This window comes from Maniola hyperantus, chromosome 22, assembly GCF_902806685.2.
Source record: "Maniola hyperantus chromosome 22, iAphHyp1.2, whole genome shotgun sequence".
NCBI classification, from domain to species: Eukaryota; Metazoa; Arthropoda; class Insecta; order Lepidoptera; family Nymphalidae; genus Maniola; species Maniola hyperantus.
Window position 1 is genome coordinate 7,416,280 of NC_048557.2, and position 18,931 is coordinate 7,435,210.

Consider the following 18,931-nt stretch of genomic DNA (forward strand, 5'->3'; position numbering starts at 1 on the left):
AGGCTAGCTTTAAGTTTTATTGTAATAATAATAAAAAAAAAAAGGGATTTATAACAACCTAATTTGCGCACACTAAGTCGTGGGCTTCATTTAGTTTTCATATTATCAGCTTTTGACTAACTGACCCGCCCCGGCTCCACTCGGGTCGAGTTTCTGAAACCCCTTTCTGAGTGGTGGGTCTAGATTCTAGGTTCGTTTTATAGATAACTGAATGCATAAGCTTAATTTTCTATTTACCCAGCGCGCAGCGGTTTACGCTATAATTATCGGCAGTCTGTTTATAATACATATAAGATATAGCTTATGTTTCATCAGTGGAAAGAAAATCATCATCACTGTAGCGACTCCTATAGAAATAGAAAATAGAAACTGTTTGCTGGGCCAGTAATAAATATAAAAAAGTAGTAGGTATCAAGTAGCAGGACATAAGTAGCTAAATCTCTAGTAAATCTCAAATCTAAAGTAGGTATAAAGTAATCTCTCATGGGACTAGGAATCAGCTTAGCTTGTCTCTTATGAGAGATATTATCATCCTATTGGATAGTTCATGTTTAGTTATTAAATAATAACTATTTTATTGTCTGATCCCTAGGGAACTAATATTTTTGTACGATCGTTTACTATTTTGTATCTACATAACGACATAACAAAATACTAAGCTGGTTCTAAAAAGGACCTACGTAGTTCATACGATAACGATCGCATAAATAAGAAAACGTAGATAGAAGCACTTGGAAATTGGAATTTATATTTATATTACGCGCGTTCCACTCCTCGATAAAATATTAGTAAACGAGCAAAGTTCGTTTAAATATAAATGCAAATCATGTTACGATATTTATGAAATTAATGAATAAAATATCGATTTTGGAAATATCGTTTCTAGTAAAGAGAATCTAATAACTACAATTTGAGACCCCAAGACCTTTTTTCACTAACTAAGGTAGTTTTGCTTACCCTAAATCGTGATTATAGAGACAGTCGAATTTCGGCTAGGTATTACAAATACTTAATGTTTAAGTTTCTATACGAAAATAGTTGCATAGGACCTTATCCAAATATTTATATATTTGCCCTCGTAACTTGCTTTATATGCGATGACATTCTTTTTTAAACATAGTAAGTTATATGAAAGGAAAAAGTGACTGACTGACTGACTGATCTATTAACGCACAGCTCAAACTACTGAAAGGATCGGGCTGAAATTTGGCATGCAGATAGCTATTATGACGTAGGCATCCGCTAAGAAAGGATTTTTGAAAATTGGGCGAAGGGGGTGAAATAGGGGTTCGCAAAATTTGCGTCATCCACGCGTACAAAGTCGCGAGCATAAGCTAGTTGAAAATGAAATATAAATATTATTATTATAATTATTGCAATAGTCGAAATTTTAAAGCAGATCAAATGATTTTAGAGCCTCAATAGCTCAACCGGTATAGGAGTGGACTGAAAACCGAAAGGTCGACGGTTCAAATCCCGCCCGTTGCACTATTGTCGTACCTACTCCTAGCACAAGCCTGAGGCTTAATTGGAGAGGAAAGGGGAATATTAGTCATTTAATATGGCTAATATTCTTTATAAAAAAAAATGGATTAGGTACCATAACGCGATTTTCACCTGGCACTCATGACATTGTACAAGATCGGGTTCACAGTCGCTGACACGTAGTACAGAGCACCAGCCACGTTGAACAGATGCTCGTTGATGACGTGGAACTGAGGATGGTCATAGCCGTAGATGAAGAATAGCCTCTGGACGTGGAACGGCGCCCAGCATACGAAGAATGCTATCACGACCGCAACTAGAAAAATATTATTAACTGAAGTTGATTATAGTTTTTAGCGTTCCGTACCTCAAAAAGAAACCCTTATAATAGGATCACTTTGTTGTCTGTCTGTCTGTCTGTCTGTCTGTCTGTCTGTCTGTCTGTCTGTCTGTCTGTCTGTCGATATATTATCAAGAAACCGACAGGATACTTCCCGTTGACCTAGAATCATGAAATTTGGCAGGTAGGTAGGTCTTATAGCTGACATTCGGGGAAAAATCTAAAAAACCGTGAGTTTGTGGTCTGGATCACAAAAAAAAATTAATTGTGTTCATGAACTAATACTTTAGTGTTTTCATTTTCGAAGTAAGATAACTATATATCAAGTGGGGTATCAAAATATGAAAGGAAAACAATAAAATTTATACAGTGTGTTTTTTTTAACTAGGACAACATGGGAAAATCCAAAACCATACGAGATACAGGGAAACTTAGGAACCTTTAGGTCTTTTTTTGTGAAAACAATTTTGGCATTAGTACTTAGTAAATTTTTTGGTATTTAATATTAAAATCACAACACGACAGTTAACTAGGAACCTCCGTGCGTTCCTGTTTCTCTAATCTCATACCGACATACGACAACAAAGTGATCTTATAAGGGTACCTTTTTCCTTTTGAGGTATGAAACCATAATTATTAAACTACTTACATGAAAGATGGTAGGCCTATAGGCCGCGAGCGTTTTGTCGTTTTTCTCGGTAGAAAGTCTATTACGTTGTGAAGATAGAGCCTAGACTAGAGGTCAATTTATATGCTATGTAAAGTTTTAATTATCACTTCCATTCTCTGTCAGTGGGAATCAACCTTTAGAGATAACTAAGTCATCAAGTGAATCATGTTTATTTAACATGTTACAAAGACGCTTTGTAGAAACTCAAAGTTAACTAACTTCTGAAGGGAACGTCAGGGTTATTTGTTTATTATAGTTTTAACGCAAGAACAACTTATGCAAATGAAGGGTAAACTTAATGGATCTCTTATATAGAAGCCAGAATAAGCGAAAGTAACATGTTAGTTTTAAGGTATGATTCCGAACTACGATGCACGCAGCAGCGCTGCCGCAACAGTGCTCGCACCAGCTGTCGCAGTCCTGTCGCGGCACTACTGGCCCCCTTACAATCTCTATAAGCTTATATGACATTACATTCCGAGTTAGGCAGCAATGCTCCGCTACATTGCTGCCGTGACATTGCTGCCGCGACATTGCTGCCTAGCTCGGAATGTAATGTGACTAATGTCATATAAGCTTATAGAGATTGTATGGGGACCAGTAGTGCCGTGACAGGACTGTGACAGCTGGTGACAGCACTGTTGCATCAGCGCTGCTGCGTGCAGCGTGGTTCGAAATCATACCTTTAAGCGGTTTTAAATAACATCATCACGTAATGACTTTACGAGGCGCGGTGTATATGCAGCGGTGAGCGGGGTAGGGAAACAAAACATTATTCAAAAACCAGTCAAGTGCGAGTCGGACTCGCAAAAAAAGGGTTCCGTACCATCGTACGTCAGTATTCAATTGTTCATTTAATTTTGTTAAGGGAGGTACCTAAGTATAAATGGTTCAACTAAAAAAGTTTGTCGATTGTTGTTTTAATTACAAAATTGTTTAGTTCGCAAGGTTGGTAGTGGTAGATACGTATAACCTAGATAGTCATTATTAGAGACTTACTTAGATAGATTATGGTCATTAAACTTTAAACTTAATTAATAGTTATACTAAGACTCAGGCCAATATACTGCGAAATGTTTTCTCAGTTTACTTAGAAATTTATCTTCTCTAGACTGTTTTACATCTAGAAATTCTAGAATGTTTGCAGTTTGTATGTTGGTAGAAATAAAATTGGTTGGTTAAAATACGAGTGAACGATCACTTTCCCTCAGTAACATAAACTTCCATTAAGACGCTTGAGGTCTTGGGCTTCTGAACGGAATCATTTGAGCATTCATAGCTCTCTGCTGTTGAGAAGCATCAGAGTCTCGGCTCTGTAATCACTCAGGCGATAGTAGATTGTGCGAACCTGCCTTAGGCAATAGAATGTTTTGCGCGGTTCAGTAGAAGTAGGTTACCTACCTATTGTAGGTTTTCAGTTTTCACGAAACTTTAAAGAAAAAGAGCTAGTAAAGTAGATAAAAACTAGAAATGAAATGAAAAGTTTGCGAACTTTAATCTAAGTTTCGTTAGGTAGATTTTTAAAGGATCACTAGCTGCCCTGGCGAACTTCGTTCCGCCTAACAGTCGATTCGAATTTTTAAATTTTTCTCTCCGCAAGAACCATCCAGTTTTTAAGTTTGTTTGTAGGGGGTAATCTCTGGAACTACTGAACCGATTTTGAAAATTCGTACACCATTAGAAAGCTATATTATTCCTGGGTAACATAGGCTATATTTTATTTTAAGAAATTAGAGATCCCTACGAAAATTGCTACCCATGCGAATACAGGGCAGGTCGCTAGTAAGAAATAAATCTTCTGTGACCGTTCTGTCATACAGTTTCCGTCGCGCCTAGCTTCCGTTGCACTATGTGTTTGTTATGACCTTAAAGTTTAAATTTGTGTCTATTAGAGCTCCAGCCTTCAGGCAACATAATTATCTAGTTAAGTTAGGTCACCCGGTTTTCGTTATTGACCTAATTTACGTCCTTGTAACTAAAAGGGTGTACTGACTCCGAACCTTTAGTACGAGTCTGCACATCTCGAAAACTTTCAGGATTATCGTGGGTTACTATGCAACGTCAGAAGTAAAATAGACATATAAAGTTTTGAAGTCGTAAAGTATAGTAATATTCTAACCTTACAGTTTTTAAAGTAAGACTCAGATCTTTTATCGGACAGAAGTAACATTTAAAAACCGGCCAAGTGCGAGTCAGGCTCGCGCAACGAGGGTTCCGTACTACAGTCTTTTTTTTTCGACATTTTGCACGATAATTCAAAAACTATAAAAATAAATAAAAATCTGTTTAGAATGCACAGGTGAAGCCCTTTCATATGATACCCCACTTGTTCTAGTTATCTTACTTCGAAAATTGAAAATACTAATATTAGTTCATAATCACAATTTAATTTTTTTGTGTGATGTAAGCCTAAATTCACAGTTTTCAGATTTTTCCCCTAATGTCTGCTATAAAACCTACCTACCTGCCAAATTTCATGATTCTAGGTCAACAGGAAGTACCCTGTAGGTTTCTTGACACACCGACAGACAGACAGACAGACAACAAAGTGATCCTATAAGGGTACCGTTTTTCCTTTTGAGGTACGGAACTCTACAAATGAACAAAATCATCAGCAAAAAAAGTGATTATACTTATGTAAAGGTTTCTTTTATAACGTCTCTCACTAAGAAAGGATTTTTGAAAGTTCAGTCCCTAAGGGGATGGAAGTCCGTCATTTTAAAAGTTATTATCATGAAAATTGGTATTTGGGTTTTCGGTTACAAATGAAGCATGAATAAGTACGTAATTAAGGAGTTTTGGACATTCCACCCCCACGCCGATTTTCTAAATTCCACCCGAGCGAAGCCGGGGTGGGTTAGCTAGTCATAGTATAAACAACTCACCCAACATACGTATAACGGCTTTCCTCGACTTAGCTTGTCGTGATTCTCCGTCCACGTGGTCCTTGAACAACCCAATCTTTGTCTTCGCGCTCACACGGGTTGACCTGGTAAAAAATACGTGCCCGACATCTGAACCAGACAGACAGACAGAAAAAAAGACCCCAATCTTCCATTTCTCAGAAAATAAGTAACGTCTGGCGGCACTGTGATTTTGGACCATTGGATTAGCACTGGTAATTTTATTTATTTTACTCAAAGTTTGGAGCGCTATTTATTTTTCTAGTTCAACTCCGTAGAAATAAGGGTTCGTGGCGTATTTATCATGCAAAGCGCGTGATTCGATGCGGACCGTGGGTAAGGAATTGCTTAAAATTAGAAGCCTATCGAATTGAGAAAGGAATAATAATGACAGAGTAAGTAATATTTTTATGAAAGTGCTGATTATATTAAGTAGATTAGATAGGTAGGTTCTAGATGATGCCAGCAGCTTCGCCCTCGTGGATTAAGGTTTTTTAAAATTCTCGTGAAAACTTTTTGATCTTCCAGTACAAAAGGTAGCATATTATTTATAATATGTCCTTCCTCGGGAAGTTCTATATCATGTAATGGGAAGCTGTCGTGAAAAGCTAGCATGACAGACAGGGTGACACATTTTCACATTTACTAGATATTGGTTTAGAAGTATGGATTCCTCCGCCTCCTCCTCGCGTCGCTCTCTCACCCATACTTAATATTATAAATGCGAAAGTGTGTCTGTCTGTCTGTCTGTCTGCTAGCTATTCACGGCCCAACCGTTCAACCGATTTTGACGAAATTTGGTACAGAGTTATCTTATATCCCGGGGAAGGACATAGGCTACTTTTCATCCCGGAAAATTGATGAGTTCCCACGGGATTTTTAAGACCTAAATTCACGCGTACGAAGTCGCGGGCATCAGCTAGTTACTAATAATCGTGGCTCCTTCTTTACTTCATCTTACCTTATATGTATCCCCATGGTGACATACAAGCAAAGGATGAGTATGGCGGGGACGAAGAAGAAGAAGATGCTGCTGATCTCCAGCAGCGGAGATGACGCCGTGAGGGTGCAGAATGCGGAGTCCGTCGATATGTTGCCGGAATCTAAACAAACAGTGACTTTTAAACTGGATAACTCAAAATTTCTTATCGTTCATTTACGTTGTTATTGCCATTTCAGCTATATTTCATGGGTGATGTGAACCATAATATTGCAAATGAATAAAACTAAAGAATTAAAGAAATCTTTGATATTCCGCCAGTATTTTGGCTAGGTATAATATAGTAAGTATATATAGTAGCGACAGGTTGAGATGGCAACCGGGGTGGGGACGCCTCGCACACCCACACAGCCCCCGCGTAACCCGATGCGGGCGAGCGCGGGTGACGTACTGATGTGCGGGGGGTACCCCGCCCCAGACCTCAATCGCCATCTGTCACGTACTACACTTACCCGGTATAATATACCTCCTAAATTTCTCTGCGGTGGAATTGATAAGCGCTGCGATGAAATTTAGCCACATATACACCATAGTCTAGTATGTGATTTAGTTTTAATTAATTAGGTAGATTTAATGGTATTGAAACAGACAGTTTTAATAATAAACTGTGAAATAATAGGTATGAAAAAGTATAAGCATTATGATATATTATTATTATCATTGGTTATAATAGATAAAGCCCCATAATATACCTACAAGGATGTAAGTGTAGTAGACTGATATCCGAAGGTTGTTAAGGAAAATAATCGTCTGTTTTATTGAACACAGCCCACATCAATTGGACTGAAATGCCTTATCCCATTCTCAATAGCCATAGAGCCTTATTAATCGACACCATTACTTCGACATAGATAGCACCATTTGGGTGACCTACTTTGGAGATACAAATTGGACCTTTCGTTTCTTACATCTACTGCTAAAATACTTAATCGTTACGAGGAACAAACGTTTTTGGTTCTCATTTGAATACTAACCAATCAAACTCAATGAAATTTTGTAGACACATTCTAAAAACAATTGATAATGGGGCCGATTCTTTTGTACACAATCTCTAAACTAAACTAAATTAACAGGTCTAAATCTAGTGCTATCCTTTTCCGCAAGCAACATTATGAGAGGGATAACAATAGATTTAGACGTGTCATTTTAGTTTAGTTTAGAGATTGTGTACAAGAGAATCGGCCCCAATATCTGAGTCTATGATTTATACCAAAATTAATTTAATTATTACGGATTGGTTTGCGTCCTCGTTTCAAACCGTTCTGGCATCAGTTTTCCATGCACTTTTAATTTAGGTACCATCAAGTCAAGAGTGAATTGGCATCTTCTAGGTAAGCGCGCTCCATTTTAGGCTGCATCATCACTTGCCAGCAGGTGTGATTGCAGCCAAGCGCTAGTCCATTAAAAAAAGTCTTAAGTATGAATTAATGTGTGTATTCTTGGTCCAAACACACAGGTTTGTCAGTACCATTACTTGTATATTCTATGTCTCTATTTACTCACTCTCAAGTCCGAATATGTAGCATAGGTCCCGCAAATTACTAATGCGCGTGGCCGCCATTTTAGTGATGTCAGCACTAAACTGAAGTTTTCAGCTGATGGTATATTTCTCGTATATTTTTATTTCAGCTGACGTCAAAATGACGTCATTTCGATGTTAATGAGACATGATTCCAGCGCAATAGCAATTTGCGGGACTTATTATATACGACCGGAGAAGCAGCTACGGCGTAGCTACTGTGTCAATTAGCAATATAATTACAACTTGAAACATAATATTTGACTTTCAAGCTTATTAGATATATTGTCACGGTCCTAACAAAATATGTACTTTAAACAATAAACAAGAGTTAAGACCTTGAAACCTAAGACAAAGGAACGACCTTAATGTTAGGAGGAATCTCGACCACTCTCAGAGCATTCCAAACTATTAGATGATTAATTAAGAGCAACCGATGAAATAAACAGAGATCGTTGAGAGAAACAGACCTTTGATGAATTTAAAGAGCTTGCGAAAGTCAAGCGTAAGAAGGTAGGTACTTACTTGTATTGAAAGGAGTAAAAAAACTGAATTTGTGTGGAAATTCGATGCCAAGTTTCAATGCGACTGCATAAACTTTGGGGCAATGCAAACGGAACGGAATTGTCATCAATTGTCATCAATTGACGGAATCAAGTCTTTTTGATAAATACTTAAAACCTAAATTCAGCTTTATGAGCTTTGACCACAGACTGTAGTGGTCTGTGTCCTTACATCAAATTAATCCATACTAATATTATAAATGCGAAAGTGGGTCTGTCTGTCTGTCTGTCTATCTGTCTGCTAGCCTTTCACGGCCCATCCGTTCAACCGATTTTGACCAAATTAGGAACAGATATAGCTTGCATCCCGGGGAATCGAAGAGTTCCCACGGGATTTTTAAAAATCTAAATCCACGCGGACGAAGTCGCGCGGCATCATCTAGTTAATAATAATTCTTTACAGAAAAGACGCCGCGCTGGTGTGCGTTTTGGTCAATCAGAAGTACTACCTGAGCGAAGCCGGAGTGGGTTGCACCTAAAGAGACCGCGCATTCCACAGGATACGCATCAGGAGGCGCAACAGCCGTTAGAGCCATAAGGGGCAAATGTTTCAGTAAGTAAGTACCTACTACATAAAAATGCGAGTGATGCTAACAGCTAAAAGCATTGGCCGTGCTGTAGAAATGCGTGAGCCGAGGTTACGATAACGCTTTCAGTTCAGTTTCCTCAATACAAATGATGCGGTTGATTCGTGTGTCTCTGGTAGTTAGATATTCTATCACCTTTGTTGCATGATATGTGGAGAAAAGTTATTCCAAAATATTGCGCTTTTAAAAATTGTCTAGACTGTACTTAAAACTTTTCTGGTCTGAGTGAATGAATACAGCTACTGAAAACTCGCGCTTGAAAGCTTAGGTTTTTTAAACCGCAACGTTGTTTGACGCACAAAAGGACCACAAAATATTATTTTGCTACATTAACTTTTTGAAACCTATAGGTCTGACCTACATGATTTTTACACAGATGCCTCGGAATTTCCATTAAATCGCTAGGCGGCACGGTTTTCCCGACAAGGTGGTAACTAGCCACGACCGAAGCCTCCCACCAGACCGGACCCGAGAAAATTTAGAAAATATACATTCCCAAATTTCCTCTGGCGGGAATCGAACCCGGGACCGCTTTATGCCTACTTTAGATGCCTACTTGTCTATGGGATGCCTACTGTAGACCACAGCGTTCACCACTGTCCAGGGAGGTCGTCTTAACGGGCTATTTCCAAGAAAGCTGAAATTTTGAACAGATGTTCCCTTTATAATGAAGGCTGTTTTTTTTCTAAATTTCCACGAGATATGGAATAAAGAGGATTTATTATAAAACACAAGCTGACGCCCGCGACTTTGATCGCGTGGATTTAGGTTTCTAACAATCCCGTGGGAACTCTTTGGATTTTCGCGATAAAAAGCCTATGTCACTCTCCAGGTCTTTGACTATACCCATGCAAAAAATCACGTCAATCCATTGATCCGTTGCGACGTGATTGAAGGACAAACCAACAAATCAACAAACTAACAGACCAACAAACAAATACACTTTCGCATTTATAATATGGGTACTGATAATAAGGGTACTGATAAATCCGCCGAGCAAACCCGCAGACGCGGGTCGGTTTCGGCCACGGCGGCGGCGCGGCGGTGGCTTATCTTCATGGAGATAAGCCAAATGCACGGGAGAAGTGCACAAGTTTGTGCGCAAACAGATACACCCTCTATTCCCGCACTCTCTTAACCATTGGTTTATAACTATTGGGCTATGAGAGTCTGACACGACCGGAGAAAGATCAGGTGCAGCACCGACAGCTTCACGTGCTCTCCGAGGCACGGGGGGTGGGACACCGCCAATTTTCTGACTCCGGGATAGTACCTCAGTACTACAAATACTTATTTCTAGTCTTAGTACTAGTCGTGATAGTCTTCAGACTACTTAGGTACAGTACGCGGCAGAAAGTAATGTACATCGGCCATTAGAATGTCTTTTCGGCTTTGTAGAGCGTTGTCACTGTCAGTCATACCTTTATGACGTTTTATCGGTCTCAACGACAGAGACAATGCTCAACAAATCCGCTATCTCCTTCTAAAGGTCGATCGATGTACATTATTTTATGCTGCGTAATGTAACATTTTTTTTTGACCCGACTCGAGAAACGAACCCAGGACTTCGTCATTCGTCATCCATATCCGTCATCACAAATATGCTAACTAATAATAGTAGTTAACAAAACATCAAACAAGACAGTTAAGGTTGATAACACGCTGTGAAGTCCAGGGATTAATGTACTATTAATAAATATCGAACGACTCCCTAGAGCTTTGTTCTCTTTGTCTGGCCCCAAATAATCTACACTTAAATATATTAATTTGTAGACTGGCTTTACGTATAACGTACTACAATACGAGATTAGTAATTAGGTATTTCGTGTAATTACCTGAAAATGATACAGAGTTAATTAAGTATAATTATGTACACAATTTCAGGTTGCAAGCAATTCTAACGCTTGTTATATTATCAGTTTTTTCTAAAAATATGGGAATCTAGACTCTAGGGAAATCATGACACACGTCAGTGTGTCTGCCAAGTCCTAATTAATACTTCTAAAGAAGTTTGCTACGTAGGGCCAAATTGAAAACCTTGGTCCTACGTAGCATTCTTTTTCAGAAACATCAATCTCTATATATAAAAATGAATTGCTGAATGTGTTGCTGATCTCAAATCTCGAGAACAGCTGAACCGATTTCGCTAATTCTTTTTTCATAATATTCCTTGAAGTACGGGGATGGTTCTTACGGAGAAAAAAATTAAAAAAAAAAACCTGAAAAAGAATCGAAGTTCGCTGGGGCAGCTAGTTTTTTATAATTCTCATGTTTTTGGCGATGACTCAAAAACTACTTTTCGAAGTTAGCCACTTTTTAGAAGAAAAAAAAGTCAGCAGACCTAATTGTTTAGAGTTTTTAGCGACTATGTTTCACAGAGTAAGGAATGATATGAGATACCAAGGTTCAACGAAGCAGAATAGATAGAGAAATCTTGCTGTAAAAGTGCGGATCAAAGTTAAGGAGTCGTTGTGGTCCTCATTTACCACAACATCATAGGCATCGTACCAGTGTCGCTCTTTATAATGTGACTGTTCTATGATTGAACTTACGTGGCGGGTAATCCCGATAGCTGATGTCGCTGTAGGCGGCGAAGGGCGAAGCACTGATGAACGCCACAACCCACAACACCACGATGATGCGAGAGGCCCGCGTGAGGCCCGCCATCGCATACAGGTGTAGAGGGTGACATATCGCCAGGTAGCGCTCCAAGGAGAACGCGGATATTGTCAGCACTGACACGTAGGTGGCACTACAACAAAATGACATATGCAGGAAGACATGGTGAGGAAACCTACAATCTACATGCCTGAGAATTCTCCATAATGTTTTCAAAGGTGTATGAAGTCTGCCAATCCGCACTATTCGCCAGCGTGGAAGACTAATACCCTTCTCATTTTGAGAGGAAACCCGTGCTCTATAGCGACTCGGAGATAGGTTGATCATGATGATGATGATATGATCAGTAACACCACGATCTAATTTGATTTTGTAAGGCAGCATTGAATCGTTGCCAAACTCCAAAAGCTTCGATAAAGAACAACCTTCATAAAATTTTACAACATCCTACCTCTTACTGAATAATCACTATAGGTCTTATAAACTTATACAAATCATGCGGATTAAGTGTAGAGCTTTGTTATGGCTCTATATTATGAAGTTTGCTAGCCGAAGAACGTTTATTTGCGTTGAGATCCAGCTAAAATTCTTGAAACAACTGCCTTTTAAATATTATATTATTACTCCCTTGTACTCGTAGTTACATATTGGCCCAACAACGCCCACATTTAGCCGTACTTACGCAACATGAAATAGAGGGTGACTAGGCACATTTTTGCTTACCAATTTTTGTGGGTTTATGAACTTCATTCATTCAACAAAGGACCTAGGTCCAATTTGCAAACAGCGTTTATATTTGGCCAGCACTTAACGAATGCATTAGGATTCAGGGCTTAGACGAATGTGTGTTGATGCTTTAAAAATAGTTACTCAAAAATAGAGTAATAAACTTACGCTTCTGATATAAAAGCTCGAAGTTTGCAGAAAACCAGCCCCAAACTGTAGGGGTACTGATGCCAGTACACGGCCAGGTCGTTTGGCAGGCCTGAAACAATGAAAACATCATAGGCGAGCATCATAACAGAAACTACAAATCAAAGCGTAAAGCTCGCCCCACTTCAACACACATACACGTGTAGAAACAAGTTATTTTTTACTTTGTAGTGGTTTTGGAAGTCGGTTTTATTAATAAGTATATTTTTTGTATGGACTATTTTTACTTAATAATTCGTTTGAGAGTTCAAAAAAATACAAAAAGCTCTAAAAACTCTTGCTCCGCTCCGGCTAGAATTTAATTATAGTCCGTACAAAATGACTCCTCACGCACTATTTTAAATCTATGGGTCAACTGTCATGTCAAAAGAACGGTTTACCTTTAAAATGAAAACTAAAATCGTACTTTTGACATGAAATTTCACACAAAAAGTTAAAATGACGCGTGAGGAGTTAAATTTTACGCATTATAAGTAATTTGGTAGCTATATATATATTGTTTATTAGTAGGGATTCACGTTTCGCATTACGATGCTCGTACCAATTTTATTGGATTTGGTCCATACTCGGTTCGTCATAATCAATCTTGACGTCGAAAATTGGATTCTCGTCATGATACTTATATTCTTATAATATTTGTATGATTTTGTTAGATTATCGTGGAAATACGTGTAAAATCTAATATTATTTCTGAGTAAAATAAAACTTATTTTCAATGCCGTACATTTGTCTGTACTTGGGTATATTTTCCGCTTTACAACTTCTTATGGTTTTCACTTTTCACCATCATCACTACCCATTATAAATGTGAAAGTGTATTTGTTTGTTGGTACGCTTCTATCACGTTGACGCAACGGATCAACGTGATTTTTTGAGTGGGTATAGTTTAAGACTTGAATAGTGACATAGGCTACTTTTTATCTCGGAAAATCTAAGAGTTCCCACTGTAAGTATTTATAAAAAACTAAATCCATTTGTTGCGGTTGTTGCAAGTTGCGGGTATCAGCTAGTTGAGGATAAATAGGTCGAGGAAGGTCGGATATCATCGTATAGGTATATATATAAGGCGTTGAATTCATTTGTTGAAAAGTTCGAAAAAGTTTCTTATAACTTATGAGCCTCGGTAGGTATTTACCTGACGTGCCTGGAAAAGGTAAGTAGGTATGACCCGACGCTGATTTGGCATGTAACTTATCTTACCACTTGCCTGTTACTCACGAAGAAAAAAATGTATAGGCACAATTAGTAGGTAGGTAGGTACATGCTTATTTACGTGGCGAAGAAGTATCAGGGAAAGGAAAAAATTATTCGTGAGACCCGTGATAGCCTAGTGGTTAGAGTAGATCCGGAAGTATTTCGACTCTCGAATTTGGTTTGGTTTGGTGAGACGTAAAATCTTGTACTACGGGTACACGAGATTTACGCCTGTCGCAAGCCTGTCGCAAGATACGTAATCACCCCGGCGGTAATGAATGATGATGATGATGAACAAGACTATTATCTTTTTGAGTATACCTTATTTATAAAACCAGTTACCATAGGTAAGTTTAAGTAGTTATTATGGCATAAGGCTATGCTAGGCTAAGGTTTTAAATTGTTATGATATTAATAAAATTGCGTTCGTAAGTAACTACCAACTAAATAAACTGTGTAAATAATAAAATACCCACAACACATCAAAGTTTTTTGATATTACCTAGCATAATAAAATTGATGTCATGATGAGACAAAAGTTTTAAAACTATTGCGTGTCTTTCTAGACGAAGGTCGATCATAAAATAGATCAGTACATAAACCCATATATATAAAAGGCCAAGTAAAATGTCTTTGAGGCGACCCTATTGTTATTTAAATATAATATTTATTTAATGTGCTATATAACAGAGTTTTATACACTCTCTATATGCAATAGCGAATTGTTTTTAGGGTTCCGTACTTCAAAAGGAAAAAAGGAACTCTTATATGATCACTTTGTCGTCTGTCTGTCTATCGGTCTGTTAAGAAAACTACAGGGTAAAGAAGTTTCCACTACAAAAATATTTATATTTTATGACTCCATTAAAAGCTATTATCGAGATAATATTATATTTTATCAACCCAAGTTACCGCCCCTCCGTCGAGATCTGAGAGGAAATGAAAGAAAAATGTGTTTAACTCAGGCAGAGAGAAAACTAGTTTGCTTAAAATAGTTACCTACTATCGTGGAAAATTTTATCTGAGTTCTTATTTGAATTCGCAACGAATTTTTGCCACAGCCCTGGGAGTTTGCTCGCAAGTGAATTTGATTTTAACACGTTTTATGTTACATTATTTCTACAAAGTTTGAGCCTTCATTATAACTTTTTGCATAAAAATTACCGCACTTCCTTTAGCCAATTTCAGGAGCTTAGTTTTAATTGGCAGTTAGGTACTTTTGTTTACTCAATCATTAAGGGTCTTTTTACACCGGCGGTACGTCGTCGGGCGTCTGACGCGATTAATACGCATTGAAAACACGATACCTATATTTGTAGTTTGTCCAACTTTTCAGTGCTGTCGACGTGAGCTGCCTGCACTTGAAAACATCGTAAAGAGCAAAGGCACTTAGTAGGTATTAGCAGAGTTAGCTAGTATTGGGCTGCCTTAAAATTGAAATTTGAACGAACTAGAAATAAAGTGCAGAAGCAAATGGGAGACTTCGACCGAGTCTAGGTTATCATATCACTCTGCCGCCAAGTTTTAAGCGATACGGTACGATAATGCCGCGAGGGAACCCATCAGGGATAGGTAGATGTGGGTTTAAATGTTCTATCTATCTATCTATACCCCTAATTAGAAGTATCCAGTTCCACACCCCTTCCAAAATTAACCCGCTACACAACAATCCTTAGACTGCACCATTACTTACATATCACCGGGTGACATCGCAGCGTAGTCAAGAATTACTTGCATCGAATGAAAAATAATAAAATCAGTACGATGCCAAGAAATAATTAATATTGTGGGGTGGGCTTCCGGTACGACGCCGAATTAAAAAGATTACCTCAATGTTAATTAACCGACTTCAAAAAAAGGAGGAGGTTCTCAATTCGTCGGAATCTTTTTTTATTTTTTTTTATTTTTTTTTAATTTTTTATGTATGTTCCCCGATTACTCAAAAACGCCTGGACCGATTTTGAAAATTCTTTTTTTGTTTGAAAGGGTATACTTCAAAGTTGGTCCCATTTCAATTTGGTGAAGATCTGATGAACATCTTCGAAGATAGATACTGGAACTCCTCAACGGATAAGAGTAAATTGCTCGCGATCAGTGTAATAGCTTAGTAAACAGTAGATTTTTAACCAGTCATAGCATAATTCCATGGGGCCACTAAAAATTGTGAAATAAATTTTTTTTACAAAAAAAATAAAAACCGACTTCGTTACACAAACACTAAAAATTGTAAAATAATTTAATTTATTACCGAATATATTATGTATACAAGAGTTAATATAGTTCCATAATAATATTTTTTGGGGTCGGTGCCAATGAGGTGCCATTGTGGAGTCCCATAAAAATATGAAGTCTAGACGATTCGCGCAGCTAAAGCTAATTGGCACCGGCACCAAAAAGTATTATTATGGAACTATATTAACTCTTGTATACATAATATATTCGGTAATAAATTAAATTATTTTACAATTTTTAGTGTTTGTGTAACGAAGTCGGTTTTTATTTTTTTTGTAAATTTTTTTTATTTTGCTAATTAATTATTCAAAATGTACAAAAGAACAACGTAAGATCCGGTTTTGATTAATTCCTTTTTAATGCAAATTCTTGAGACTGTAAACAAGGGAAACAGCGAGTTGTGGTCTTAGCAAAAGTGTAAAAGTATTAAATCATTAATCATTCTTTATCTCTATAAATAGGTGCTTAGAACTTCAGTACTCAGTACTGAGTTAAATTTTAGTGATATTTAGTTGTTATTATAAGTAGCTTTATTTTTGGGGAGAGATATTACAAAACTCATACATTGGTATTCCAGAAAGTGAAGACAATAATTGTGTGTAATGCGCGTAGCTGTAGTGGTATAGGGGGATTCCAACATCAATGTATATACCTATACCACTAAATACTGACTCGTATGTGTCGATGACACCTTCGGGCATGCTTCAAATCATGGTGGCCCGTTATCTTGGTTGTGGTTGACATTAAATCAAAACTGAATAAGGGCCAAGGTGGTAAGTTGGTTTTCATCGACATGAAACATGAGGTTATAAAATTGATGTTGTTTTAAGATAACGTTACCTATCCCAAAACTTCTTTAAAATTTAATCGGTTTTGTTTTATTGTTACACAACATACCATAAATTAACAGACAATACTTAAAATCAAACTTATTCAGCGTCTAAAATGTGTCGTGCCGTTGCCAAATAGGGCCCGATACTTAACTAAATGTTGTGGATACAGTACCCGACAGGAAATATTATAGAACGACTATTAGAAAGAGGTTTCGGCTTCGTAGAGGGTTGTCTCTGTAATTCATACCTATGTGACGTCGGTCTCAACGACAGAGACACCGCTCTACGAAACCACTCACTTTCTAAAGGTCAATTTACAATATTTTCTGCCACTGTACATACATGAGCCTCAAGCCACAACGCTGTTATTTTGTTAGGGCCTAAACAAGGGAAGTCCTGGTCTTTTCAAACCATAATAGGTATGATGTTACCGTCCAAAGCTGAAAGTAAAATTGAGTTTCGGCTTTGGACTAGATACAGTATGGCGTCGCCTTGGATGGAAAATTCAATTGTATGAAGCTGAAGGTTACACTTTTGACAAAGCGCTTTTGGCATCCCTGTCCTCAGGGATTAAGTTCAGTATATAGTTTAGTTTTATGTCCTAGATAATGCTTTTTCTAGGCCGCTGAACTAAGTTAGTACCTATGGAAAGGCTATAACAAACAAAAATCGTCTTTTATAAAGCTTTGTCTTATAGGACCACTTTGTTGTCTGTCTGTCTGTCTAGAAACCTATAGGGTACTTCCCGTTGACCTAGAAAGACATAAGAGGAAAAATCTGAAAACCGTTAATTTGTGGTTACATCACACAAAAATGATTAAATTGTATTCATAAACTAAAAATTAGTATTTTCAATTTGCGAAGTAAGATAACTATATCAAGTGGGGTATCATATGAAAGGTCTTCACCTGTGCATTCTAAAACCGATTTTTATTTATTTTTATGCATCATAGTTTTTGAATGATCGTGAGAAATGTCGAAAAAATACGACTGTAGTACGGAACCCTCGTTGCGCGAGCCTTACTCGCACTTGGCCGGTTTTTTTAATGTTGGATTTAAAGTTCTAACGTGTCTTACCTCATAGTAAATATTATTTAATATAAATAACGATGATATCTCTGATTCATGTCACACCGTGCCTTTTACGGTTTTTTCATAGCTCTAATAGTTTTTGCGGAAATTATAAAAAAAACACGGTCGGCGAGACATTTGAGTATGAAAGGGGAAGCCAGCATCCTAGGGGTCCCACTTTAGAGAAGATACGCTCTTAGAAGAGCGTAAAAAACAAATGTGCCAGAATTAAAACAAAGTTATTTATTTCGAGACTAATTTCCATTAGAGAAGTAATTAATTCCCGTTCCCGAGGGAACTTCGGGATAAAAATACATAAAACACTTATTTAGGTTGGTATGTATAAGAAATGCAACTTTATGTAAAAACAAGTCGATTCGCCGACTTCTTTTGGAGTTTTGCAAAACCAAACATAGGAAAGCTTAATTTTTATTATTATAATATAAATACTCGGGGATATTTAATTCAAGGTTTCAATCGAGCTTAAATCGCCTGGGCTATCAGACTGAACCATAACAAAGCGTGACCGGGTTTAGTAGTATATAAGAGGGATTTAATATTACTAGGAGTGAAATTGAAATTTTATTACTGCGACAAATTTTCGAGGAACTCGTAACTGAACCTAAATGGTTTTAGGTATAAATTCGTTCTGAGGGTGAAAATATAAGTTATATGAGACAGGCGGTACCGTACGCGGGTCTACGTTTTTAGGGTTCCGTACCTCAAAAGAAAAAACGGAACCCTTATATACTTTGTTGTCTGTCTGTCTGTCTGTCAAGAAACCTACAGGGTATTTCCCGTTGACCCAGAATCATGAAATTTGGCAGCTAGGTAGATCTCATAGCTGAAATTTGGGGAAAAATCGCGTAACAAGCATAAAAAAAAAACATACAGTCGAATTGATAACCTCCTCCTTTTTTTGAAGTCGGTTAATAAAGTATGGAGTTTCCGAGATGTTTCCAGCAGTGTGCTAAGGAAACAT

General features: G+C 37.6%; 1 protein-coding gene across 5 annotated transcripts in view; it reads right to left on the bottom strand.

Annotated features, from left to right (window-relative positions):
• Positions 1-18,931, bottom strand: part of LOC117993031 (neuropeptides capa receptor-like) — a 28,868-nt gene that overhangs the window by 2,452 nt on the left and 7,485 nt on the right. For all 5 annotated transcript variants that reach the window (XM_069506250.1, XM_069506252.1, XM_034980784.2 and 2 more), the window contains 5 exons: positions 12,581-12,671; positions 11,620-11,819; positions 6,360-6,501; positions 5,381-5,484; positions 1,618-1,801 (listed from right to left, as the gene is read on the bottom strand). In XM_069506250.1, coding sequence (XP_069362351.1) covers positions 1,618-1,801; positions 5,381-5,484; positions 6,360-6,501; positions 11,620-11,819; positions 12,581-12,671 — 721 coding nt within the window. The remainder of the gene's footprint in view (positions 1-1,617; positions 1,802-5,380; positions 5,485-6,359; positions 6,502-11,619; positions 11,820-12,580; positions 12,672-18,931) is intronic.